Source organism: Accipiter gentilis, chromosome 12, assembly GCF_929443795.1.
Source record: "Accipiter gentilis chromosome 12, bAccGen1.1, whole genome shotgun sequence".
NCBI lineage: Eukaryota > Metazoa > Chordata > Aves > Accipitriformes > Accipitridae > Astur > Astur gentilis.
Window position 1 is genome coordinate 8,606,094 of NC_064891.1, and position 26,103 is coordinate 8,632,196.

Below are 26,103 nucleotides of genomic sequence, written 5' to 3' on the forward strand. Positions count from 1 at the left end.
GCCACCTTCTCACAGGCCTGGCACAGAGCAGCTCCCTTGCAGCCTCTGGGTAAAACTGATTCTGGACTCAGGTAAAAAGCACAAAACAAGACTCAGAATCCAGGACAACTTTCTTTATTGCTACCAGAAGGCTTTCATCAGTACAATGGCTCCAAATACAATACCTTCCTCAGGGCTGTGGAGAGAGCTTATAATTGGAACAGGTCATTCTGAGAAACAGAGGTGTAACATTTAAGAGACAGGTTTTTAAAGGTTTTACTCTTGGTTAGAAGTTACATGAACACAAAAGTTTAGGGTTAGGGTCTTTTGGTTTGGTTTTGTGGCTGATAATTACACACCTTTCAAGCCTCAGGCGTACGTAGCCGCCCCAGCACCTCACTGAGCAGTGCTGGTCACATGCTAAGCTTATAAACACATGGGAAAAAAACAGACTGCAGAATTTAAGGTTTACACTTGATGTAGAGTCAAGCGTTGGCAAAAATCCACACTGAGTGCAACATTTTTTGGTGCAAACAAGAAAAAAAGATACCATTTTTGTTCAAGTGATACAAAATCCGTTAACTGCTTTCTGTGTTGGAAAACGCAAACTGTTCTAACTTGGAGAAGTCTCTGTAAGGTACAGAGCACAGTGGCCGGCTGCCCTAGTGTTCTTCTAGAGTACGTTCACACACCTGTGGTTATTACTTAAGTGTGGAGCAGCTTGCAAGCATTGTTTTTGGTTTTTTTCCTGACTAACGTTTTATTTAAATCCAGTTTTTAAATATTATCACATTTAAACACCAAAGTGCTAACGAAACAAAAAAGGTCTTTTTCTTTAGAAAGGAAAAAGAAAGCTGTTGTGAAGGCCAGGTAGTACAGAACATCATGCACAAGACTTGCTGAGAATTAAAAGAGGAGCAAGCAGAAAGAGAGCAAGAAGCAGATGGAAATCAGATCAGAGAGGTGTTAGTTGCCTGGGAAACCTGGAACAACTCTGCACGACTGATGTGAGCTCTTGGACATGGAGAATGGGTTACAATACACAGGAGCAGAAAAACAGTGGAACTGACAACACTAGAAAGAAACAATTTTTTGCTACTTTTTTTGTTTGGTTTTTGGGTCTTTTTTTAGATTTTTATACTTTTTTGTGTTTTTAAGTGCTTAAATAGTGGAACTATAATTAGCCGCACAAGAAAAAAATTCAAAAAAGGGTTAGGATTTTTTTTTTCCTGTTTTTTGGCTCCCTTCAGTTCAGCCTGACAAGGTATGGCCCCTTCTCCCCCCCACTGAGAACACAGGATGCCAGGTTCTGCATGGTTTCTAGAGTAGCTACGGTGGAGCTGGTGGTGTGCACTCATAGCTACATAACAGACACTGGCTGTAAAGGTGGACAAGGGGAAACGTTGCCCTCCTGCCTTGAGACATCAGCGCCACAAACAGAGCCCATGTTTTCAAGAGCCACTACCTCTGAAGCAATGTCTTCATTGTAGAGACGCTTGATACCGTCATAGAAGTCGTCCACTTCCATCTCTTCCACTTTACGCTTGGCAGAGGCTTGCTTGCAACCGCTGGGAGCTGGCAGACGCTGGTAGAGCGCGGCTGTACCTGTGACTGGCACTTCTGGCCTGCCGTTGTCCTTGGAGAAACCTGGCCCTGGGACAGAGGAGGGCTGGCATTTGAACGCTCCTCTGTTACAGGTCACCAGGGTATGCTGGAGGGGACTGTAGACATATACAGAATTGGGCAGCAGAGAAGACTGCAGAGTGGAAAGGTGATGTGCCACGAGCTCCCGGCAGTGGATCAGCTGCGAGCTATCCATCTGGAGGGGGAAAACAAGCAAAGACAGTGGAATTGCGGGATCACTGCCATGGCAAGGAGAGGCTGTCAGCCAGGGCAGGGCTAGGGCTCTGAACACAAACCTCACTTCTCCTGCATCCAGCATACCCCTGAGAATATAAGTGATGAAGGACTAAAAAGACCCCCAACGTGACGACTTCATAAGATACGGACCCCTGCTCCTTACACCTCACGGGAATAGTGCGGGGAAAAACCTTTCGGATATTAAAAGGTTTCGCTGCATTATTTTTAGCAGCTTGTTTGTCTTGCCAGTACTTGTCAGACCACCCCATGCACTTAGAATGAATGGCTGGGCAGCTAACTAGGATTTTCTCCCCAGTGTGTTATTCTCTCCCTGGTGCAGAGAGAGCCCGCGCAAATCGGGGCATGCGGCTCCTCCCTTTGTCACCTACTGCATACAGTCAAGATAAAGACTTCGCAGAACCGTCCCAACAAACCGTCCCACCGGGCTGAAGTGCAACCATCCTCACAAAAGCATAACTGCAGGCAGAGATCAGCAGCTAGGGATCTGCAAGCCCCGGCTGGCTTGGATCCCTGGAGTCCTGAGCAAGATGCAGCTTTCTGGGCCCCCCCCATTCCCTCCCCGCTGCAACGTGCGGTGCCAGCACCACCTCACCTGTGCCTTCTGGAGCAGCTCGATGATGAGAGCTAGCCAGTCAGGGAGCAGCTTCTCCAGCTCCAGGCTGACGATGGCCAGTGCCAGCATGGAGCCCTTGAACTGCAGCAGCTGGTAACAGGCCATGCAGTGCAGCAGCTGCTTGGTGAGCGCCGCCACGTGCTGAGAGGGACTCAGCTTGGGCAGGATGGTCAGTAGCTGAGGCCTGTTGGACACCGCAACTGCATGGAACTGGGAGGGGGGAAACAAGCACGTGAGGCAGCTGGCGTCACTGACGGGCAACCCCACAGGCAAAGCCGGGTCAGACCTCAAGAATGGCATGCGACATCTTTGACGCATGAGGATCCTCCAGCTTAACCTTCGAGGCAACTGCCACACCACAGGAAAAAAACCTAATGCGTTGAACCCACCAACAGCTTGGTGCAGCCTTTCTGGCGGGGCCTGCCATCGTACACATCATCTGCCTGGGGACCAGGCTTGTCGGGGCTCCGCAAAAGGCTATCCCCTTCCACCCTTCTCTCTCACCAACACAGGTTTGGCAGTGGAGGTGTCCTAGACAAAAACTCTTTCTCCAGCAAACAGAGAGGATGAAATTCAGCAAAGAACCTCAGGACACTTTTCTTCCTTTTATCTTATCTCATCCACGAATCTGGTTCTCTGGCCATGCCTTCTGTAGCAAGTGCTTTCTCCTTGATTTTATTTACTGTTTTTGTGCTGCCTGGCACTTAGCTTTGAGCAAAACCACTAGCAATTAAGACTTAGGGCCAAGGTTTTTGGGAGCTGCAAGTCTTGGTGTGCAGCTTAACACACCTCAAAACAGGTCAGATGGCAGGCCCACGTTTTGGAAATTGTGCCCAAAGTGTCACAAGTCTCCTCTGAGATTCTCTGGTAAGGCTTTTTCTTTCAGAAACTACTTGTACAGAGGAATCGTGAACACATCCTGAGGCCTTCACTCCCCTATGGGCAGAGTTTTTGTCTAGGTAGCCCTCGATCCATTATTTACACCGACAGACACCAAAAAGAATGTAAATAGTCCCTACTTACAATATGAAGGAAATCCAGTGGCGTTGCCATGTGAAGATCCCAGTTCAGTTTATCCAGGATAATCTTCTCCATTCTGCGAATTTCAGCTGGAGAACAACCACAAAAGCTATCCCTAGCCAACACCTTCAGTACCGGAATCCTCTGTAAAAGCCAAAGAAAAAAACAAGAAAACCAATCACTACAGAAGTCACACAAAACGCTCCATTCCTGTCCTGGCAAGTGCCAGCCACCATGCACAAGCAAAGGCAGGACTGGGAGAGGATATATTCAGACAATGCTAAGGTAGTAAGAACAAAAAAATTACCTCATCTTCCTCGATGGTCTTTGCAGCGAGGAAGAAGCAGCTGATTGCAATACAGTTCAAGTACTTCGGACGGGCCTAGGGTACAGAAGAGCAGAGAATTCTCTGTGTGAATGTGATGCAAAAATTACGCATAATGCTTTCTGGTCGGACATCCTGAGCCCCAGGGTCTCAGCTGCGCATGCAATGCTTTCTGGATCAGCGGGCTGACCTCCAGCTATGCCACAGCAGTGGCAAGCCGCGCCAAGCAAAAATCCATACTCTGTGACGTAAGGCAGAAGAGCAATCTGCCAGCTCCATGATCGTAATTGGCACCCAGTGATGTGCAGCGCTTGAGCGGAGAGAGCTCATTTTTAGGCAGTGCAGTAGAAACAGGAAGGAGAAAATCAGAAGGGCCAGACTGTCACCTGGCAAAAAACCACTGCCACTCCACCTGCTTCAGCAGAGCTCTGGTCTTAGTGCTGCTGGCGGTCAGACACAGGATAGGAAGGAAAAGAAGAGAACTTAAAAATGCTGTCCTTGCCTAGGGAAGTATAAAACACCCCCAAAAATCACCACTTATGTGATTTCACATGGCAGTTCTCAAAACTGTGGCCCAGGGATTATCGAGGGAAAGCTGGTCCCTTCTGCAGTGAGTTGCTTTAGGCAAGGTAAGTGAAATTTGGAGGGAAAAGGGTGATATTTTTCACGTGCATCAAAAAACTCCTTTTATGGGCCTCGGCTCGGGGGGGTGAGGGGGAAACAGAATGCATGGGCTCAAAGTATTCAGACAGTCCCTGTCATGGACCGGATTGAGCACAAGCTCTGAATATGGTGCATGTGCTGGAGTTTTTGCTTAGCAGCAATCTTTGTCAATTGGACTGTCTGACAAAGGACTTCACTTCCAACATCAGTGTAATAATCGCAGGATGTGTCCACCTGCTCCTTAGGAGGCTAGGAAATGCAGAGGCACTGTTTCTAAACCTTGTCACAGCCGAGTGAGTAGACAGCTGCAGAGCTATGCCCCTGCCTCCCACAGCCTACTGGCAACTGGTCCTCTCCTGTCCATGTTAGGAGATGCTGAAAGCAAAGGTAAGTGAAAATCCTGCACCGAATGTGAAAATCTACTTACAACCTGAACTGTTGCCATGATTTATTCTTGCTAGGTAAATTTTAGCAGATGCAACAGAGCTGTGGGGTGGTTGAAGGGCGAGATGCTGCACGTTACACTTATGCAATGAGCTGTCAAGAGATCCAGAACACCTGTTTCCAGAAAGCAACAAGAGAAGAACATAGGGTTGTGTCCAAATTGAAGACCTTTACCTACATTCAGCCTCAGTTACTTAAAAAGGACCACGCTATGCCTAGAGCTTTGGCTTTCTCGTGCCATTTAAACTTCAACTTAAATACATGCAGAGAATCCACGCTTGGGGGCGGGGGTGTGCGTGCACACTTCTGCTTGTGCATTTGGGTGTCACTGAAGGCAAAGAGAATAAATTCCCTTCGGGCAAGACTGGAACTTGTTCTTGACCACGCAGGCAGGTTCAAAGGCGGCTGTCAAGTTAGCACAAAATAACATATAGCGAAGAACGACACCTTCTGTGTTGTATTCAGGGAAAAGCAGGTGTCTAGAGCAGGTTCCTACCACTAGGGAAGCTTGTGCTCCCCAATATTTTTAACAAAAATTTTGTCTCTCCTTTGTCCCAAGCGCATCCCCTCTAGAGACTGACCGGGAAGGAACAACTGTGTCTCACCAAAGCATGTTAAAACCTTGTCACCTGTCCCGGTCTCCTACAGGAGCTTCTGCCTTGCTGGCTCCTTGTACATGGGGAAGCGCTGCTGAGGTTGGCTGTACATAGCGGTCTGTTGAAGGTTATAATAAGCGCTGTGCAGTGAGTTACACCAAGCGCTGCTGGCTGGGCCTACAAAGCATGACTGGGTGACAGCCTTAGGAGCAGCCAGTCCCAGCATCTCAAAGCATGTTTAGGGTGAAGGGAAGGGACTAGTTGTCTTAGTAATAAAATCCCACAGTGTAGTGCCTGGTAAAAAAAACCCAGGAGTTAAGCTGCATAAGAGGAACAATGGCCTTATGGGAGAGGAAAACTGGGGGAGGGAGTACAAAGCCCTGAGCTGTTAGAACAATGCTGACCCAGACAAAACACCTTTCCATATTCCTGCTTGATGCCTGAAGCACGCAGTGGCTTCCTTACTCATATTCTCATGCTTTCTTTGCAGACTCCTTGGCTGCTGCAAATTACTGAAAGAAAAACTGTACTTGAGGGCATTAGCTGTTGAGAGATTTACATGTATTTCCCATCTCAGTATTTACCAAGTCAGCTACTTTAAGATTTCCTTAAAAATAAAAACTTCTATGGCTTGTAATTAAAACATTATCAATATTTATTAATATTTAAAGGGTAGGTTAATGGATGATGTCATTTGCATTCTACCAAACTAAATCACATTGAAATATAAGTGCACAGGCTGAAAATGCATTCTTCTGCTAAGATCTCTGAAGCTGTACTGCTTATCTAACCATGTTGGTGATGAGATTAGACACGCAGGCAGATGAGACTGCAGATTTGCTGAACATGGAATGTAACTGAGCAAATATGGTAAGAGATAAGGCTACCTAAAGCCTGACTTCACAACTCAAGGCCAGGGATTTCAGCTTGACCCACAGTTTGTTCAGTCATTTGCACAGGTGCAAAACACAGCCCAAGCACAGCACATCTAACTTTATTCCCTGTGGCAGACTTACAGGGACCAAAGAGCAGCGGATCCCAGTTGCAGGTAGCCCAAATGCTGATTCTTAACTTGTCTTTCTTAAACAGTTTCTATGGCATAACAGGTTTTTAAATGGAACGGGCATATATATTCTCTGTTCTGTTTGGTAGAGCAGGAGTGGATGGCCTGTCACTTTGATGGCCTGCGCCCAAGCTTGCTTACCTTTCTCTCTCTCCTTCACATCTGTGTGACTTGACATCAGTCTTAAGCTCTTAGTCTGTCAGACTGGCTATAGAGCAGGTTAGTACTGAACTACTCCCCCAAAAGTAATCACTTCTGCTTCTATCTTCTTCCCCCCGTTTTTTTGGTTGGTTGGGTTTTTTTTCATTTCCCTGTATTAGCACACTTGCCAGGCCCAAACCTGTCCTTAAACATTTACGTTTCCTCTAGGTAGTTCACTGCTAGCAGGTGCTCCCAGCAATTCTAGGTGGTACCAATCACATTAAATGCAGTTAAAACACCAGAGAAATTAAGAGGTGAGCAGGGACTTTCCCTGACTTTTCTGTCAGAGGGCATTGGGCCTAGGTTTCTAACTGCAGGCTAGTAGGCATTTCCTTTAGCTTTATGAGTCAATTTAGGTTAATGTAGAGACTGTTCTCTTTTTATCTAAAGTGCAACTTGTGTGCAGCCTCTGTTTCTGGTTGCTTAAAGGAGCAAGTCCTGTGCTGAGGCAAGTTCAACATTCAAACTAGGTTATGAGTGAGCATGTAGTTGAAGAGGAAGGGTGCTTCTTTTCTCTTAGGTTAATATACATTTAAACTCATGAGCTGCTTTACATGAAGGAAATGGGCAGAACAGAGGAAAGAGGGGAAAGTATTGTTGGCAGGTGAACTGCGTGTTCTTATTAAAGCAATGGCTACTTTCACAGGGTGAAAAATGACTATGCAAAGAATCTGCCTCCAAAAGTTCCTGGTGGCAGCATGTGCTGCCAGTTCCAAAACCCAAAATCAAGCTCCTGGAGTACGGCAGGTACCATCTTATACATGTTTGAGAAAGGAAGAGGGTGTGAGAGCAGAGGGGGGAACGTAAGCGTTTCCGTACAGCCGCACCACTTGGACTGTACACAGAAATAGCGGAGTCGGTGCCATAAATTGATTTCAGTTTATGTATCTGCAAATATTTACCTTTACTGCAGCTAAAAACCTGTCCAAAAGGCTGATGGCCAGGGCAAGCGTTTCTGGATAAAGGTGGAACTGGTATTTGAGCTTGGCCAGCCACTGAATGACCTCATCCCTCTGCTTTGGAGAAATGGCTACATCCTGTTGGAGAGAAAAACAAACTATTCTTATACACTGGCTGAGCAAGTTAGAAAAGACCAAACATTTTATATCTCCGCAGGAGTTATTTGACAGGAGAACAAAGCCTCCTTTGGAAAGGGGAGGCCTTGAGCCAGCCTGAATCACCACTTTGTTCTTGCAGGTACTTACCCCATCCTAAGACATCTGCCCTGGAAAAGACAACTTTCCTTAAAGCTACCTCAAATGTCACTCCAAAATTTTGCTGTACATTGGGGAAAAGAAGAAGGATGTCTTGTAGTTCCTCGAGTATTGATGGGGTATTCTCCAGCATAGCTCTAAGGGCTTTTATTTTTTTTTTTTAATTTCCTTAGAACCATGCAGATAGACAGAAATGCCCAGCTTGAACAAAACAAGACGTGCTGTGGGAGCCAGGTGGCTGTACAGCTCCTGCCAAACAGAAACACCGAGTTGGTGTTTGAGAGGAAAAGTTTATTTTTCCTTCAAATTACAGGGACGTTTTTAGCTCAGTATATGTTAAAAAGAGAAAATTCCAAACAGCTTACAAAAAAGAACTTTAGCAGTACAGCTAACTGTGAACTGGGGTAAAGCAGGTACAATTCCATCTGAAAAAGTTTGCGTTTGGCTTTTTAGTTTTAAACTTTTTGGCTCAAATCCACCATTGATCAGTTTGGACAACAGCTGAATTTCAACCATACATACAGATCAGTTATTGACATAAAAGCTTTCTCTCTGACTTTCTTCAGAAGTATTTACAGCTTTTCTAGAGCCCTTCAATTCAACAGGGATTATGCAGGGTGATTAGCAAGGATGTGTCCAGAAGCAAGAAGTGAAACCAAAGAAATTTATTCTGCAACGTTTAGGGTCCCTGGGCTCTTTTGGCTACTGCTGAGGTGGTGCAAGAGAATGAAACCAAATGAAATGCTGGCTGACCAGTGACTGTGGAAAGAAAGCTAAGGGTTTATGCAAACAAACATCACTGCTGGGCTGGGTTGTAGTTGTCCTCCCAGCAATAACACAGGGTGGGGAAAGTAGCAGCATTTTAGAAAATAAAACCACCCAACATTAATGCAAAATAAATACCTCAGGCTACACCTATCACCAGGGTACCCACTGTCTCCTTTGTGTAGACAGTAATGTGCTTTTTTACTGGACTACTGACTCTCCTGCCCGGGAGTCAAGAACATGTGTGAAAGCAGAGCGTGGCAGGCAGAACTGTAATTACACAAAGGCCTTCATGAGGACGCCAGCTTTACACCTTTCACTGTTATGTGCTGTATGACACCTTTACTCTCTGCTAAACTTCCTTACTAGTGCTGAGTTCCACCTTCACCACCGAGTGGGACAAGAAGGGGCAGGGAAGGTAGCTGGGCTCAAGCCCCAGGGCTGAATTCTGGGCTCTGTGACAGTGGGTGTGCAGCCGGTTACTGCTGCTCACAGACATGTGTCCTGCCAAAATGCGTCCGCCCAATTCCCTTAGAAAAAGTACAAAGTTAACAGTGCTATGGTAGCAGGGATCCGGTCTAAAGACAGAGGGTTGTGCAAGCCAAAGCTGTTTCTTCCAGCTGTACGAGCTGGGCTGATGAAGTGATAGTACCTGTGCCTTCAGTGCTGTATCAGGTGCTCCCCTAAGAAGAACAAAGTCCTGCTTTGTTTTTTCTCCTGAAGCCCCAACGGTGCAACAGCGTCAGCAGGACTGTGTCCGACCCAGATGGGCCTCTGGTATCAGCTGGGACCTCTGGATGCCACTTTACTATAAGTGGGGCTTTTTAAAAAGCACCTACCATTTTTCAGGAGACAAAAGAAAATTGGTTTTCTCAATCCCCAAAAATAATGATTTTTTTCTGAAATCGTTATTGCAATTTAAGGGTGAAACCTGAGCCCCACCAGGGGCAGGACACCCTCTGTCTGCAACACGTTGCACTTGTTCCAGAAATGCTAGTTAGACGTGCCTTGGGAGTATCACAAATGCACCATGCAGCAGTAAGGACTTTATTAAATGCTCTGCTAAAAACATCTTTCGGACAGTGGGATAGGGACCTAGAATGTATCTGGGGAGAAAAAAGGGCAATGCTATGTTAAATACTGGCTGCCCTTTCAGAGCATACTTCTCCTGTAGCAAAGCGAGGCCTGTACAGCTGAACCTAAAACAGGCAGAAAAGCGGGGGAGTGCTAGTTAAGACGAAGTTCCTTAGTGCCTTATTCGTTGTGCCTGTTTTTAAATGGAAGGAGACAAAGCCATAGAAAAGGGCTTATAACCGTAGCCAGATCTGGGCAGAACTGTGGACTTAAAATGCTTCTAGCAGCTCAAGGGATTATTTTGGAAATGCAGTATCTGGGTGAATCCAGCAGGTAAGCTTTGTGCGGACCTGCTACAAGCCAACCTGAAACCACCCCATCAAACAAAGTAAACTTGATTTTAAAAACCTGCCTCTGACTCTTAAATCACTGCCCTGGTCCTGCCGCAGCAGCTTTACTGGTGAAGGCAGCAGCAAGGGTCTTGGGCCATCGGTGGGCAAGGAGGGAGCTGCGCCATCAGTGCTCTATCAACAGGGCAGAAGAATCCGTCTCCTCTGCATTCCCTCCTGCAATCTGTTGCGTTCCTTGCTGGGGAGGCAGGGCCATCCTTCAGCAGCATGGGGGGATTTCTCCTGTCCCCTTCCGTTCCTGGCAAATCCCATTCCTGCTGGACCCTGGCAGAAACAGGCATTGGCTTCGACAAAGCCTGGCCGTGTCTGTCCTGGCCCAGTGCTGTTTTCCCTGTGCCTGCCAAAGGAAAAGGTTAGGCCTTCTCCTAAAAACAGCATGGGTGAGAAGGGTAAGATCATCTTTCCATGCTGCCTCTCAGTCTTCAGTCTTCCCAAGATGTGTCCTTGTATCTTCTCACCCTTCAGGGGCAGTACAAGGCCAAAAGGCAAAGTTTCAGACGCCAGAGTTAGCTTTAAACAGCAAGGCTGTAACATAAAGAATAGCAACTGCACGCTCAGCCCCTGGTAACAAGTGTCCTTTCCAGGTGAAAAAGAAATGGCGTTTAATCTAAAGGGCTGAAAAACAACAGTGTATCTAAGATAAAAAATTAAAACAGCCCCCACACAGAGCACCGTGTTTCTTTAATATAAAGAAACAACTGCAAAGTGAGCTGACATCTAGGTATATGCACAGCAGAAGTAAGGCTTCAAAATAAAATCTGGCTGCTTAAGAACTATCTGAGGAAGCAAAGGAAAGGAGGTGAATCTCCAGCTCTTTCCTGCAATAACACCAATCCTACAAAAAGTTTGTCTACTCCAGTCACTAGCTGCAAATAAAGGAGCACAAGGGCCAGGGGGAGAATTCCCTCACAGGGAAAGACCAGGTGAATTTAAACCTCCTCCCATCAGCACCAGGCCCATTTTAAGAGTTGGGCAAAAGGAATGAGAACTGGTTCACTGCACCCGCAAATTCTGCTGCTACCTGCGAGCAGGGCAAGGAGCTTCCCACACAAACGTGTTGGTCTCTATCCCTCTCCCTCGAAGGTGTAGCTATGTCACCCTAGTAACACAAGTAAGAAATGCAGCACCGTAAAATTAAGCAGTGAGGTCACTGTTCCTTAGTTATATAAAACCAAAAGCAAAACTGAGACACTAAGGTGGCTGAAAGTAAAAAAAGTCCCTTTGGGCTGGAAAGCAAATGTTACTCTTTGGTGTGGAGATAGTTTCCCATAGACATCGCCTTCTGCCACTCACCCGTCTGTGTGTGGCCAGCTCTTTGTTTTGTCGCCACAAATCCACCGATGCAGGACTTAAGCCCTGGGGTGGAAGAGCACGCTAGCCTAGCGTGACGGCTTTAATTAGGGAAAAATTAACCCAAGCCCAGCAACGGCTGACTGTTTTCACACAGCAGCAGGAGGTTGCTCCACGACAGACCTAACCACCGCCCTCAGGATTGAAGGACAAGCCATCTCCTCTGGCTGGTGCTTTCCCCACCCCCCTCTTTTTTTTTCTGGAGGGGAGGCCATATCAGAGCAAGGCCCGACCTACAGGTCTGGTTGCCTGTCCCGCCACTAAAGGTTAGCAGACGTGCGTGGGACTCCTGCCGTCAAAGAAATGACAGGGCTCCCAGCTCTTCACCGCAATCACCACCAGGATCAGGCACCTGACGCACCGCAGCCGTACTCACTGTGTGCCGTTGCGGGTGCCCAGCACCCCCAGCTGCCGCGGGGGGGACCATGTTACCTGCCCCCAACACACGCACCCCCCAGACATCGCGGAGCGAGCCCATGCAGGTGCCAGAGTGCTTTTCTCTGGACCAGCGCCCATGCAGATATCTGCAGGAGCAGGAAGCCAGTGGGCAGCTGCGTGGAGCATGAGGGATTTCAGAACTGTTTTGCTACGCGGGAAACACCCCGTGGAGCACAAGCAGGACTCTTGCAAAAGTGCCTGACAGAGTTTTACTGCGAGTGAAGAGACGCAGGGCTGCTGCTGCACCGCCTTAAGAGTAACTTTTACAAACCGCCCTGCATGCCGCTTACAGCCGTTTGCTTAGAGCTATCTCTTCATCTGCCTTGTGCTTGGGACCGATGGTGACATGTAACGTGGTAGACCAAACGCTCCAGCGGAGCACAAGATCAACCACCGCTCCTTTCCTCCCTCTCCATCCTGCTTAATCCTGCTTGGCACCTCCATAAAATAAGAGAAGAGGTTTCGGCAACTCTTTTCCACCTGCGGAGCACACAGACGCCTCCACCCATCGGGAGGCCAGTGGGAGGAGTGGACACAATGGTGCGCATAACAAGCCCTGCTGGTATGAGCTCAAAACGCGATACACAAAGAACGCAACAGGCCTGTCAGATGTGCAGACCTATCAAAGCTATTCCAAACCCATGTGTGAGCAACAGACCTGTATCTTCTTTTCCAAGTGGAAGACGCGATGCTAATTCCCACCTTTTCAAAGCACAACGGTGTGTGTAAACCCATCAGTTTTGTTTCAGCACAAACACATATAAGCCACCTCGCAGGAACTACAGAGCTAATGGAATGTGTAAGGGACACAAATGGGAAAGTGGAGGAGTGTCAACTTCTCTCTCTTCCTTGTGTAAAGCAGGGGTACATCACATTGACCTGCTTCCTGCCATTATTTGCTTGATTCCTTATCAAGAAATATCCTGTCTGTCACTTAGTCTATCAATGAACATGCTGTCAGCAAACAGGAAGGTTCTGTGAAGGATTCCTGACGGGTATTTTAAATAACACAATAAGAGACCAGTCAACATGCCAGGACCACAGGTGACTATACCAAATAATGGCAGCGCCACACTCACCATGTCATTTTACCGCTCCAAAGTGAGCAACCACAGAGGTCTGTAATGCTGCCCAAGGGAGGGAATACAGTGCCCCACACAAAACACACAGACCCGAGGCCTCCAGCATCTGCGATGGTTAGTACCTTATTTGTCCAATTCCCAAATCAGTGCCCCAAATCCCATTTCTTTGGCATTCTGGCAGAAAGCTGCCTGTGAGGCCTTGGCGATGGTGAGAAGCACACAGAGCTGTTGTTCTGCTTCCCGCTTACCAGCAGCTGCATCGCCTTGTTACCGTCCCTGACCTGGCAACCCTGCCACAGGGCCCGCTGCACGCTTGCTGTGTAGGATGGGACGGCCGGAGGCCGTGACTCAGGCTCCAGGGAGCGAGCACAGTACAAGTGATCTCTAAGAATACCTTGAGACTTCTGGAAAATGCAGTCTAAAAAAAATATTATCTGTGAACTCAAACATGACTCGCTTTTATTGCTGCCTAATCTAGGAAAACCACCTTACCTGTCAATTTTTTTTCTTTAATGTCTGCTCTCCCAGGCAGAGATGTTTTGCTCTTTCCCCTATTTGTTTCTGCCTAGTCTCACTGTGGGCTCCTTGGGGAGCAAGCAGGTGACCTTTATCAGGACTGGGAGGCTTCTGAAAAGGGCAGCTGTAAACATCGCAGCCAAATCAGTCCTTTCTTGGGTCTCAGGATTACTTGTTTTACACCCAAGTGACCCCCAACTGAGGCCCACTGGGTTGCTTCTCACTTGTACCTGTTGAGAATTAGAGGTGCTCTTCTGATAGCTTTCAGAGGTGACGTTTTGCAGCGTTTGCCTACGGTTTAGCGGCCCAGCAAACAGCTCAAGCAGCACAGCCTCTGCCATCTGCACGGTCACACGCACAAACTACTGGGGAGAGAGTTTACTGCTCGGCAAACCAGAAGAGCTGGATGCATTAACTTCACAACATTTTACAAAATTGGTAAGTCAGTCTCCGATTCGCCCGCAGGATAAAACAGGCACCAGAAGGTTAAAAGACCGACCCAAGGTCATGTGGTGAGACAGTGGAAAAACTGGAAATAAACTGAGGTCTCCTGATTCCTCAAGAGGTACAGAGAACAAATGAGAAGACAGAAAGAAAGAGCCAGAGCAGGCAAGAAAGGAGAAATTACAGAAGTGACACTCTGTTTCTATAAAAAATTAAAACCAAGAATCTTGACTTACACACCTCTCTGCTGCAAAGTTACTTGGTAACATGCAAAGATCAACCTTTGACCAGTCTTTACTGCTTGATTTCTCAAGCCTTAATCACATGAAAACTTCTGAATGTCATCTGCATATTGTATAACCCAAGAGGGAAAAAAAAAAAAGACCAAATACATTCAGAAGCATAAGGAGGGTTCCAGACTCAGCCCACCTATTTTTTCAGACTGAAAAGCCCTTGTGAGAGCTGGCTTTGATATATTGCAAATACCTGGAGCCAGTGGCCTACATTTAAACAAGGAAAACAAAAGAAATTACCTGCCAGTAGGAAATGGGAGTTTTCAGACAAAAAGTAAAAATGAAACAGAAAAATCACATACTTTAAATTATCAGGACCAAAGTCCCCAACAGATTCTGCATCTTGTACTAAAAATGTAAAGTCTTCCTGTTTCTGTAACTACAAGTTTCTTTCTTCCTCTCAAAGATCTGAACTCTGACACACATTTAGAAACTGAATTTGTTCCAGTTTTAAACATTAGAACCAAAAATGTCTCCTAAAGAGTCAAAACTGAAAGTTTACTCCTGAAAATAGTTAGGGTATATCTCCAATCTGATCATTAGATTTTTGTAGACGCACTCACATTTTCTCATTTGTAAACCAGATGACTTCATTAAAAGCCTTTCTGTAGTCAGTCTACTTTTGTAGCAAGGAATGGAAAGTTACACAGGCTTCAGGTTGCCAGATCTGATACACAGAAGGATGCAGATTTCCTGACTGTCATGGGAAATAAACAACAGTTTCATACAAGTGAGGTTTTAGGCTACTGCAGCTGCTTTCAGAAGAAGGCAGTAAATGTTAGGGAATATGACCTTCTTCCAGATATTACAGAAAATAGGATAATTCACACTGAACATCCGTGACTGCAACATTGCCAAAATGAATGCTGCAGAAAGGGAGGAACACGTGACTGTTTGAAAAGTTGAGTGTCATGAACTGCAGGAACAGAGAGAAATACGTGACTACAGATCCAGGGTTTTCAGCTGCACCGTGGCTTTGCAATTCAGGATTTCCCCAGAGCAGACAGCTGTGTTTATGTTCTCTTTTAAATCTGACCTTCGTACATTTTACACACGGGCACACAGAGATTTCAATCCAATTCAAAGATTATTTACTGCTAGCAAACATTTAATAGCATGGCATTCTAGCTGATAAAGTCCATGTCTGAACTGACATGTAGGAAAATATAAAGGAAAAGGTTACACAGACAACAGAGTTTTGGGGGTGGAAATTCCAGGAGTAGAAACCCTAGGGGACAAGCACAGAGAGCCAGGAAACACTCCCAAGCAAGGACCTCAGCGATACTGTCGTAGTGCAGGGGAGGAATGGGGGATGAGATCCTTCATCATCATGACATATCTGCACACTAAAAGGACAAACTTGTCTTCGTCCAGGCCTGACCTGAGACTCTGCTATCGAGCACAAACTTTACACTGGCTTTATTCATCAGGCTGTTTCCATACTTGATCCTACTCTGACTTTTCGCAGCAGGCAACAGAGCTGCCTGCCCGGTTTCAGAATCGTCAGACCATCGAAAGTCCCGTTAACTTCTCTGAGTATCTACCACTGAGGACAACACTTCGCAAGGTGCTGCAAACCTCAACCGCAGGGCCATTAAGACCCCCTCAAGGTCCCTGGCAGCAGGACAACTGCTCTTCACCACACACAGGGCTGAGGTTAGTCCTTCTTCTGCAGCAACAACTCAAACGTGGCACAGGTGGGGAACCTCATCTTCAAAGGGCAACAACGCAGTCCCGCAAGGGAAGGATTGCTGGGAAAACCGTCTAATGCAGGTGGTGGTTTCTGAGCCACCGGAATCAACTTCACCAAGGAAAAAATGCAACCGCCTCGTCCCTGTGAAATCTCCACACAAGAATCTGGTTTGGCTACACTCTCTGAGTCCCTAACCTGTCTTGTTATACTGTAATCTTACCTCCCTACGTTATAATCACTAACCCCAGGAATACTGCCAGCATGGAATAACAGGCTGGTTTACCATAAACCAGGGTCTTAAACTGTATGTGCCTGAAGACAGCCACAGCTACAATATACGCAATGCCTCGGACAACCAGATCACTTATTTGGAAACCTAAATGTGGATTAAGAAAACTAATACTGAGCCCCTTAAAAACATATTTGTTCATACACAACAACAGCAGTTTCTTGTTCGCCAGACAGAAAAGACAACCGCCACACCGATTAGCTTTCACAACAGCTGACACACTTGCGTGAATATTTTATATGAATCAAGAACAGCAAGACTGGATCTGAGCCCTTTAGTGTCGTTATTTCTGCCCAACCCAGTGACAAAGTACCAGAAACTCTGTGACAACCACCCTCACATTTCAGATTTTGTTTTAAACAAAACTTTGTGGAGTTCACAGGCGTTTTCGAGTGCACATGCTAGACAGGCGCCTCCTCCACAAGGAGCACAAACGCAATTCAGGCTGGGTAGGACCGTGAGCGACCTGGTCCAACCTCCCAGCTGGCTGGCCCTGCTGCAAATCTTGAGTGGGAGGTTGGACTATGGACCCCCTGCGGTCCCCTCCACCCTGAATTGTCCTCCAGTCCTGTGAGAACATTCCTCGCTGGAACACGCCAGCACCTGGCTCTGCTTCCCTTGACATGAGCTTGCACCCTGCTCCATAAATAGTCCCATTACAGTCAGTGGGGTTCTTCCTAAAGCAGACAGTGCCTGAGCACATCAGATCCTCATCTGGCTTCAGACGATACAGCTACAGCCTACCCTGCAGAACTAGGCTGATTTACAGTAGGGAAGAATCTGGCCCAGAATGAGAAAAAGGCGGCAAAGTCAGGCTTTCGCTGTGAATATGCTGTTTCAGGGGGAGGCCTGAGCTAAGCTAGCAGCAACGGTTTATGTGAGAAGACGTCATTTCATGTGGAAAGCAACCAGCATTTCAACGCTGTTATTAGTGAACTTAGTCCAAGAAAATGAAGCTGCTTTTAAGAACTGTTGCAGAGTTGGTACCCACTAGAAATGTGCATTAATTATCCATGCAATTTGTAAAACGAATTTAATTAAGACATTATACATACATGCTTTCACAAGCAACAGCAGAGATCTAATATTGTGTGCTGTACAGTGTGTTCTGTACTCCTGATTGCAGGTATGTCCCTCAAATAAAAAAGTAATCACTGACTTCAGATGCTGACTTTCCAGGTCTCAGGCAGAAGGTAACTTCTCATGCAACAGCTTCAGTGGTTCACATAAAAGTACACCAGAGGATAGTCTCATGCCTTTACTAAGATGAATGATGTAAAGAAGAGACGTTACCTGATTAGGCTGAATTTTCGGCACATGTGCTTTCCACATTTGAGCTTCCCTAGAGATTGCCGTCTCCAGGAGGAGAGACAACCTCTGGCTCTCCAGGGGTCCTGAAAACTTCATGGTAACCCTTGGATCCACCTGCCACCCAGCTGGATACAGCTACCTGCAAAACCAAAGACAGTCTGGTGAAACACTGAGCCGTGCCTGTCCACTAAACTGAGCAAAAGAAAGCACAAAGGAAACTAAAGCTGCAAGAAACGGAACAGGCTCATCTATAACAGACAGCGATCGGGGTATTTGGCAAACCTACCCAAGGAAACCCAAACCAGTCGGCTCAGATTCAGATGAAGCTGGGCCAAAATCATCCACAGGCCTCCAGCACCTACGAGGGCTGGAGAGCCCCGCCACTTCGAGGTTTTCTGCTTCTCTGTTATGTAGACAATCAGGCAAGACCTCTCCTGCTTCAGCAGCACTAAAAAGTAGGGCTGTTTTATGAAAAATACTTGAGAAGAGGGGAGAGCTGTATGGCAAACATAAAGGAGATTTCAGTTAAGTTGGTTGCCCTGGCTGAAATCTTGCTGAAGTTAAAACCAATCTACCTGTGACTTCAAGGCAAGTAAAGACTGACATTCAAACACTTTTCAAAAATCCCACCCTCAGAATCTGGTTGGTACCAGCCTTACCCCAGTACACTCTGCAGCAACAGGAAGTTCTGTGCAAAACAGAGGAACGCTTGTTTGAGAATTTAAATGATTTACAAGCTGAAGCCTGGCAAAAAGATCAACGTTTTCCCTCTCTGCACAGTATGGTTTTTAGCTTCTCACAGAAGCTGTGACCCATTTCATGTGCAATACAAATGTACCAGGGAGTTCAGGATGGTTCCTCTCGGGTCTCATCACTCTGAAAATATGTTAGATCCACAAAACTTTAGGGCACATCTCTAATTGTAGATAGGAAATGAGTTTTAAAGGAGGAAAAAAGCAGCAAACCCAGTGACAGCCTTTGCAAAGTATGAATTGACTACAAGCCAGGTAAGTGACGGAGAAAATTTCTGCAAGGCCTACAATATTCAGAAACGCTTGCTTCCACTGGCAGAAGCAATGATAAAAAGCGTGCAATTTAAAGCAAAACACTTTGCTATACACAAAACAGAAAAATGGGGGTTCTCCTGGTCCTAGTGCAGCCTCCCTTAGCAGTAACAATAGGTCAAGAAAGAAACTTGTAAATTTGAAATTAAAAACAAAACAGAAGCAAGATTTTTTTTTTAAACTTTTTTTAAAGACAACAAATTCCACCACCTGCTTGCAAATGGAGAAGATGATCTAATCGAAAAGGTTATTCAAATTGTTCTATTACTGCCTACCATTACTCTGGCCGCAAAGTTCTTGACAGTATTAAATCACTTAGGCAAAACAATTCAGCCCCGAAGGGTAAATCCATGGGAAAGTTATTTAAACTTTCAATTCCTTCTGTGAGCTCTTGTGAAATCCGCAACAGGTGGATATTGGCCAAATGCTAACCAGGCTATTTTATAAAGACCAGTTTGTTAATACAACAGTTTATGCTGTATTTACAGGAAATAAGGCAACATCTTGAATCAGAGAAAATAAACAAAATTCACAGTGAAAACAATCAGTTTATTATAAATAATAACAACAGCAGCTCTGAACAAACAAAGATTCAGAGTGCTTTCACAGACTTAAGGGAAACTAGAACAAATATTTTTCTTTATCAATTTACAGGAGTTTTTAATGGGCGTGATTCACACAGAACCTGCACGAGGCATAAAACCACACTCTAGTCCCACTTACAGCCAAACAGGTTTGAAGTGGCAAATAAATGTCAAGCCTCTCAGTCCTGAACAGAAACCCCTTTTATATTAGATTCTTATAGAACAAATGCTTCTCCACGAACAAAGGAGAGGCTGTACTGGCTTGGCATACCCCTATACAAGGTTTCCAGCCCATCACTGCAATGACCCAAGGTGACTTGGGCCATATACTGACTTTCCAGCTGGAGGGAACACCTTGGATCCAGGATTCCTGAGCTGGCTCAAAATGCTTTGCAGTGTGTCTCAAAATCACTTCCCACCAGCCCCCAAATGCATAACTGACTATCACTAGGGACTGAAAAATCGCTGTTAAAATTTCTTCACTTCACGAGAGGGAGATTCTGCCTGGGAAGAGATTAAATTCTGTTCTTTTAAACAGAACCATGGCTTGAACTGCAGCTTATTTATGTGCATTTACTAATTTTTGCATTTCTTTTTTAAACTTCGGGGTGATCCTGATGACACTCATACCACTGTAAAGGGGGCTGCTGAAGGTGAAGGGGAGAAACATGCACATTCACAGCCTCCCCCTTGCCCCCGCCCAGCTCATTCTTACGGGGGGGGGGGGGGGGGGGGAGCTTCATTAGCACCTCATTATCTTGCCATCAGACACTACAGGTTTCAGTGTGGGCTGGGCTGGTTCCCAAAGGCCATGTCACCCACCATTTCCAGATCCATCAGCGCTTCCAAAGGAGATGTAAAGCCCTAGGAAATGAGGAGAGCAGTGATGAGGGCTGCACCGCTGCACTGATGGAGAAAACCAGTTCAAATTGCAGGCGCAGGTAAAATATTTTCTCCCATCTGGTGTGTAGGGGTCGGGGGGGAGCATCCAGCAGTCAAGGGTTGAGCTGGGGGACTCCACATCAGGGAGTGTAGCCTTCCCAGCTTGCAACTCAAGAGTCCCAGAAAAGGGGTTTCTCCAGACCTATGCAGAGCAAAAGATGGGTGATTTTTCATTTATTTAACTGAGCCTGAAGACTGTCAGTTGCTACGTGCCAGGTAATGCTAACTGGGTAACATCCACCGGGTATCAGCTACAGTCTCCCAGACCGTACCTGCAGAAGACGGCAATTAATGGTGCATGCGAGCGCTTGGCGTTGCACAAGGTGAAATACACGCATGGAGAAAAATGGCAAGGTTTGACCAGACCCAAAGCTCATCCAAGCCAGCAGAGAGGCCAAAGCCAGGGACCAGCGCTGAGCGCTGAAAGCCAGGAGATAGTGAGCTCCTTGCTGCATGCTTGTCAGAAAAAAAGCAATAGCTATATTTAGCCCCACCACATCTCCTAATATGAAATATTGATTGTCCCTTTTTGGTTTTGCAGGAAAGAGAGAGTAATTAGCCACCCCTCAAATCACTGGAGAAAACACATGAAAAAATTCAGGCCAAATTGAGCATCCTCAGGCACCTTTTTTCTTCCTGTGACTGTATTTACAACACAAATGGGTTTCACAGGCCTCTGGGCCCAGAAAAGATCTTTTAGTTACCCTGATCCATTTTTAGGTTGTCCCTGTACTGCCTCAGCCCATCAGTGGCCCCAGCAGAGAGCTCAGGGGAGTCCCTGGAGCACCCTTAAATACCAATGGCCCTGCAAGGGACATTTTTAGTGAGCAGTGATGGCGACTCTTCTGGAGTTGCCAATGGGAAAAGAGAGGGGAAAAATAACCTTTCCTTTCTGAACTAGGGAGGTAATTCAATGAGCGCTGAGGCACAATAACCTTTATAAGGAAAAAAAGAAAAGGAATGACGTGCTTGAAACTTTCCCTTGGAGCAACAGTGGTGTGCAGACTTTTCCAGCACCGAGAGCACACCAGGCAACTTGCCAAGCACCCTGAGGGCTGAAACAAGTTTGCATCTAAATTTACATAGCTCTTAATCAGATAAATGCACGCCATTTTAAAAAAATGCCAACATGCTCTACGTGTGTGCAGTGCTTCACAAAACACAAGGGAGCCTCTGCAGAGCTTGGAGAAGATGAGAAATGGGATGGTCGGCACAGCTTCCCGAAATCCAGTGCATGGAAGTTGGGTGAAGACCATGGAGAGACACGACTCTCTTCTCTCTGCTCAGATCAAGATGATAAAACGAGCGTCGCAGAAAAGCAACGTCAAGGCTCCCATCAGCAGTAAAGATACTTGTCAATGTAGCAGGCATCTCTGCAGAGAACAGCAGTACCAACAGGAGAGCTGAGCCTGCCCTGACAGCAAAGATTTGCTCCAGCCAAAAACTTGCACACGTTTTTCTGTGACGGAGCCCAAAAGACCCATGGCGGGAGGAACTGCCAAAGCTGTGACAGTCACCATAAACTAACTCACCCTAGCTTTCTGTTTCTCCTTCCCTGAGTTAAAATTAAACTTTAGCTCCAGGGTGGTGCGGGGTTTTTTTTTCTGTGGTCACTTTGGAAGTTTTTAAACCACTGTTCATACAGTTCCTAAAGTTTCTTAATCTTCACTGGGAGATCAACTGTCTACCCTGAAACTTCTGAAAGAACAGCTGGAACGCCAGTAAAGGAGAAGTGAGCCAAGTCAACGCATTGGCTTTGTTTTGATGTCTCCTGTGAGCAAGGTCACAAGCTGCAGGTTGAATCTTGCTCTGAAATTAGACAGTCAAAACTTTGGTGTGAGGTTTTCACTTGTGAGAGGCATTAAAAGTCACCTGCTTATCCATTAAAAATACCCCAACTTGGTCCATAAAATGTAACCCATCTCATATAAAGATCTCCCTTTTTGATTCAAGTTTATAGCTAACTTTACTTAAAGAGGTACTTTCAGTTTCCCTAGAGAAGTTTTACACTGCTGAGCGCTGCAGGCTATGGTTTTCAAAAGCATTTTTGTGTTTGCAGTAATTGAGGCAGACAACGACCTAGCCAGAAACACTTTTTCATTTGGGGAGGTGTGCATTTGTGTAGGATGCAAAATAATAAATTTATTTTTTTTAGGCTTTGTAATCACTTGCACTGACAATAAAAAGTGCCTCTTGCAGACAGAAGATGCAGTTACAGGAATGTATTATCCACTGGCAGAATAAGCTCATAACACAGCTACTGATTTTCCCCTGCCTCCAGTTGCAATTCAACTGTGCCAATACAACTGCACTGTAAATAGGATCACTGAAATCATTCAGGGCAATAATAAAAACCTTTTTTGTTTTGGTTGTGGGTTGTTTTGGGGGGTTTTGTTGTTGGTTTTTTTCTTTTTTTTAAATATAGATAATTTCATAAACAATTGACAAGATTTCTAGGACTAGAGACAGCCTAAAACCCGCTATCCTTATTCTGCGCATAAATCCAGGTGGGTATTCTGGACAAGAGGGGGAATTCCAATAGAGCTTAACCACCACATGCATTTCTGCAGACCTTGTAAGTATTTTCAGTGACCAGCAGCCAAATCTGCTTCAGCTTTAAGCAAGCAATAATACAGTCTTACAGATGACCTGAAAACAGACTTTTCTGGGTGGGGGAGGAAGGCGAAGCAGAAGGAAGAGAGGAAGGAGACTGAATTCCTCTGAGCCCCAGCCAGCCATCTGTGATTTCAAATGATCAAAACGTAGTTTGCACTGCTAGAAGAAATCGTCTAACTGCAAGATGTGATTAGAAATTTCAAAGCTGTGGGCGGGGGGTGGGATGGATGTTAATTTTAGTACCTGGGGTTTTCTCCTAGCTTAACTCTTTCCTCACCCCATGTCAGTAAAAGAGTCTAGAAATTTATGCCAGACAGTCAGATGCCTACAGTGTTGCTTACACCCGAGAAGAAAATAGCAGGAGGCATAAACTACTTTTACATTATCTCTGTGCCACAGAGATAACATAACAGTTCTAAGAGGACAATGTTGCTGTGGTTTAGAGAGTAAAATTTCCCATGAATGCCTCCCTACTGGAAATTAATGCCTCTGTCTTTTCAACTTGCCAAAGCACAACCTGATGTGATAGCTATAAGCAGAGGACCGGTGTGGGTTAAAACCAACTGTTTTGAGTTGTAGAAAGTAAATCATGTTAGTGGAAATAGCTTGACAGAGTTGTGAGACAATAGATGACCTTTCTCAAGTTAAATGACTGAGAAAAATATGCTTGGGAATATAGTTTTGAATTTCAACATCTGAATAAGCGAGCCTGTTTGAAGCAGCGAACTGACTTCTATGGAATGAATACTAATATACATTAAAATAAGAATGCGCTCCCCCATGAGAAATGCATTAGTACCAAACACAAATATGCCACAGGTACACATATGTATTGCACCTTTAACAAGCAGTGTATTTGACTTGTGTATAAGCCAGCCAGCAGACCTAAATTTGGAAAGAGGTAATTTTATTCAGGCTGGGAAATGAAGAGGGCCCTTGCCATTTGTCTGTATGACTCACCCAGAGCTAACTCCCACAACCTGCTACAAAGGCAAGGCTGTGAGATATTTTGGCAGCATCGTTCAGGCAGGCTCATGTACATCACATACTCGCCACTTCTTTTCCTCCAACCAGATTTTTCCTGGGAGTGCAAATAACGTTGACCTCATTTTAGTGCCGCTTTTCCAAACTGAAGAATTTTTCCAAACATTTTAAAGAAACCTGCCAGTTAAAAACACAGGTCCGCAACTGCAAAAACAGAATGCAGAGCAATGTTTTAATGGGAGGGAAGGGAGGCGTTTTTCAGTATGTTTTGAAACAGAGAAATCTCAGGGCCTATTTAGCAACTACGGAGGAGGAGCAGGACCCCTCTGGAGAGGGCTGCATCATGACCAGCAGCAGTGCACTCTTCTCACCACCATCTTCTGCTTCTATTCTGTTCAGAAAGGAAAGCTCAGATGGAATTTGTCACAGCACCATAAACACTTTCAGATTTGTAGAGCAATGTGGCAGAAAACATGAACATCTTTGGTTCTTCATGGTGTTCCCTAGGGGTAGCAAAAACATCATCAAGAAAACAGGGGGAATAATTCAGGCCAAAAAAAAAAAAAGAAAGCCTGGATGAGGGCATTTTTAAATAGGAGGGAGGGTGCCACAGAGCCACTGGTGATGGCAGTGGTATAAAGCTGCTGTCTGATGGCTGTCACTCACTGGGTTTCTGCAGGTACAGGCCTGAGCCGTTCATTTTTTACAGCAGCCACCGCTTTGTAAAATCTATGCCTGCTGCCCAGCCTTTTCTATCCTACACCCAGGGACCATAAACCAGACTGGTTCTAAGAAATCTCTGCTGTACTTCTTTCCCCAAGCCTCATGATTGGCACCAGGGTTTTGCTATTTTAGGGAAGCTTAAATGGTATGTTCCAAAGTATGGAATTTTAAAAAACAAGGTAGAAGATGAACTCCTGACTGAACTTTCAGACAATGTCACCATTCTTTCCTCCTGGTGAGACAGGCATGCTTCCAGACCCATGCCTGCCCTGCCCCCTTTTCTAATGGCTCCAGCTGGAAATGCCAGAGGTGGTTTGCGTTTCCTTTTTCTCTCACCAACTGCCAAGATGAGTCCGTCCAAGCAGCATTTGCCCAGAAAGGCCTTTGGTCAGCAATGGCTTAAATTTTCCATGCCACAGCTCACGAGTGATGCAAACAAACTGTTTCAATCACAGCTCCTTTCTCTTCTGAGGCAGTGGGTGGCAACATACCAACTAAACTGTGGATAAAAGGTAAACTCTGAATCCAGCCCTAGGAGACCAGCTCCAGCTGCATAACGTATGCGTTTGATGCAAAGAGGAGATGAAACTCAATATACTTTAATGAGTTCTGCTTTGAGATCTTGGTTTATTTGAAGCTAAAAATCAAAGGAAAAGTTATTAACTGATGGAGGCTGTTTGCTTGCATGGATTAAATTAAGCAAAAACAAAACCATGGCAAACCAAAACCCCTCTATGCCATTTTATGAACACTTGCAACACAAATGCTAACATTTTGTACTCTTTCAACACTGTGGGTTCATCATCTGGCTGCTGATATGCATGCAAGATGCCTCCTGAAGATGTAAACTCCTCACAACGTTTATTAAAATCAGCCATGGGACTCAGGCTAACATTTTGGTAGGAACGGGCCCTGCTATTGTTCAGCACAAGAGATTGCAATGCTCAGGAGCAGCTGAGCTGCCAGGTCAGGAGTGTGAGCCTTTATTGTGTGCACTGGGGTATCACATCAAGGGCGGACAGCCCTTGTATGGGACAATTTGCAGTCATATGCCAAAAAGGTGGTGCTACCTCCTTGTTCAGAACCGAAGCAGGAGACAGGTATAAAGCAGCTACAAACGAGTGTTTGCTGAAAAGACATGCATTATTTTTATGGTTTCCAACCTAAATGATGGGTAAATCCAAGAAAGCAACAGCTCAGCCCTGTACCAAATTGTCTGTATGCTGTTGGCAAAGGAACGAGCACAGCTCGCAGAGGCAACCAACCAAGGTTTGCGCAGCAGTCTCTGGGTTCTCCTTTGGGACCTTCTGGATCTTTTGGGGACGAGATCCAGGATCACTTGGAAAACACCTGGGAACCCCCGAGAAACCTGAGGGTGCTGCTGTTGCTAGTTAAGGACAAGGTAAGGGGAGCCACAAGGCCGTGAGCCTGAGAAAGCTCTAGCAGCTTTTAATGAGCGTGATCAGCTGTCCTTGACCCAGCGTGCAGCTGCTCCCTAATTAGGGAGGGTCCAGCACCCTTTTAGC

General features: G+C 45.8%; 2 protein-coding genes across 3 annotated transcripts in view; one reads left to right on the forward strand and one right to left on the reverse strand.

The window, feature by feature from the left end:
• SEPTIN11 (septin 11) overlaps positions 1–7,680 on the forward strand; it is a 73,460-nt gene extending 65,780 nt beyond the window's left edge. Inside the window, exon 10 of the mRNA XM_049815491.1 lies at positions 7,432–7,680. Coding sequence (XP_049671448.1) covers positions 7,432–7,636 — 205 coding nt within the window. The 3' untranslated portion in view covers positions 7,637–7,680. The remainder of the gene's footprint in view (positions 1–7,431) is intronic.
• The window catches only part of CCNI (cyclin I), a 34,881-nt gene continuing 8,876 nt past the window's right edge, over positions 99–26,103 (reverse strand). Inside the window, exons 2-7 of one of the 2 annotated variants that reach the window (XM_049815495.1) lie at positions 17,647–17,803; positions 7,688–7,822; positions 3,801–3,875; positions 3,497–3,637; positions 2,453–2,683; positions 99–1,798 (exon numbers count right to left, since the gene is read on the reverse strand). In XM_049815495.1, the coding sequence (XP_049671452.1) occupies positions 1,340–1,798; positions 2,453–2,683; positions 3,497–3,637; positions 3,801–3,875; positions 7,688–7,822; positions 17,647–17,760 (1,155 nt within the window). In that variant the 5' untranslated portion in view covers positions 17,761–17,803 and the 3' untranslated portion in view covers positions 99–1,339. The remainder of the gene's footprint in view (positions 1,799–2,452; positions 2,684–3,496; positions 3,638–3,800; positions 3,876–7,687; positions 7,823–17,646; positions 17,804–26,103) is intronic. The other variant, XM_049815496.1, reaches the window with a different exon arrangement.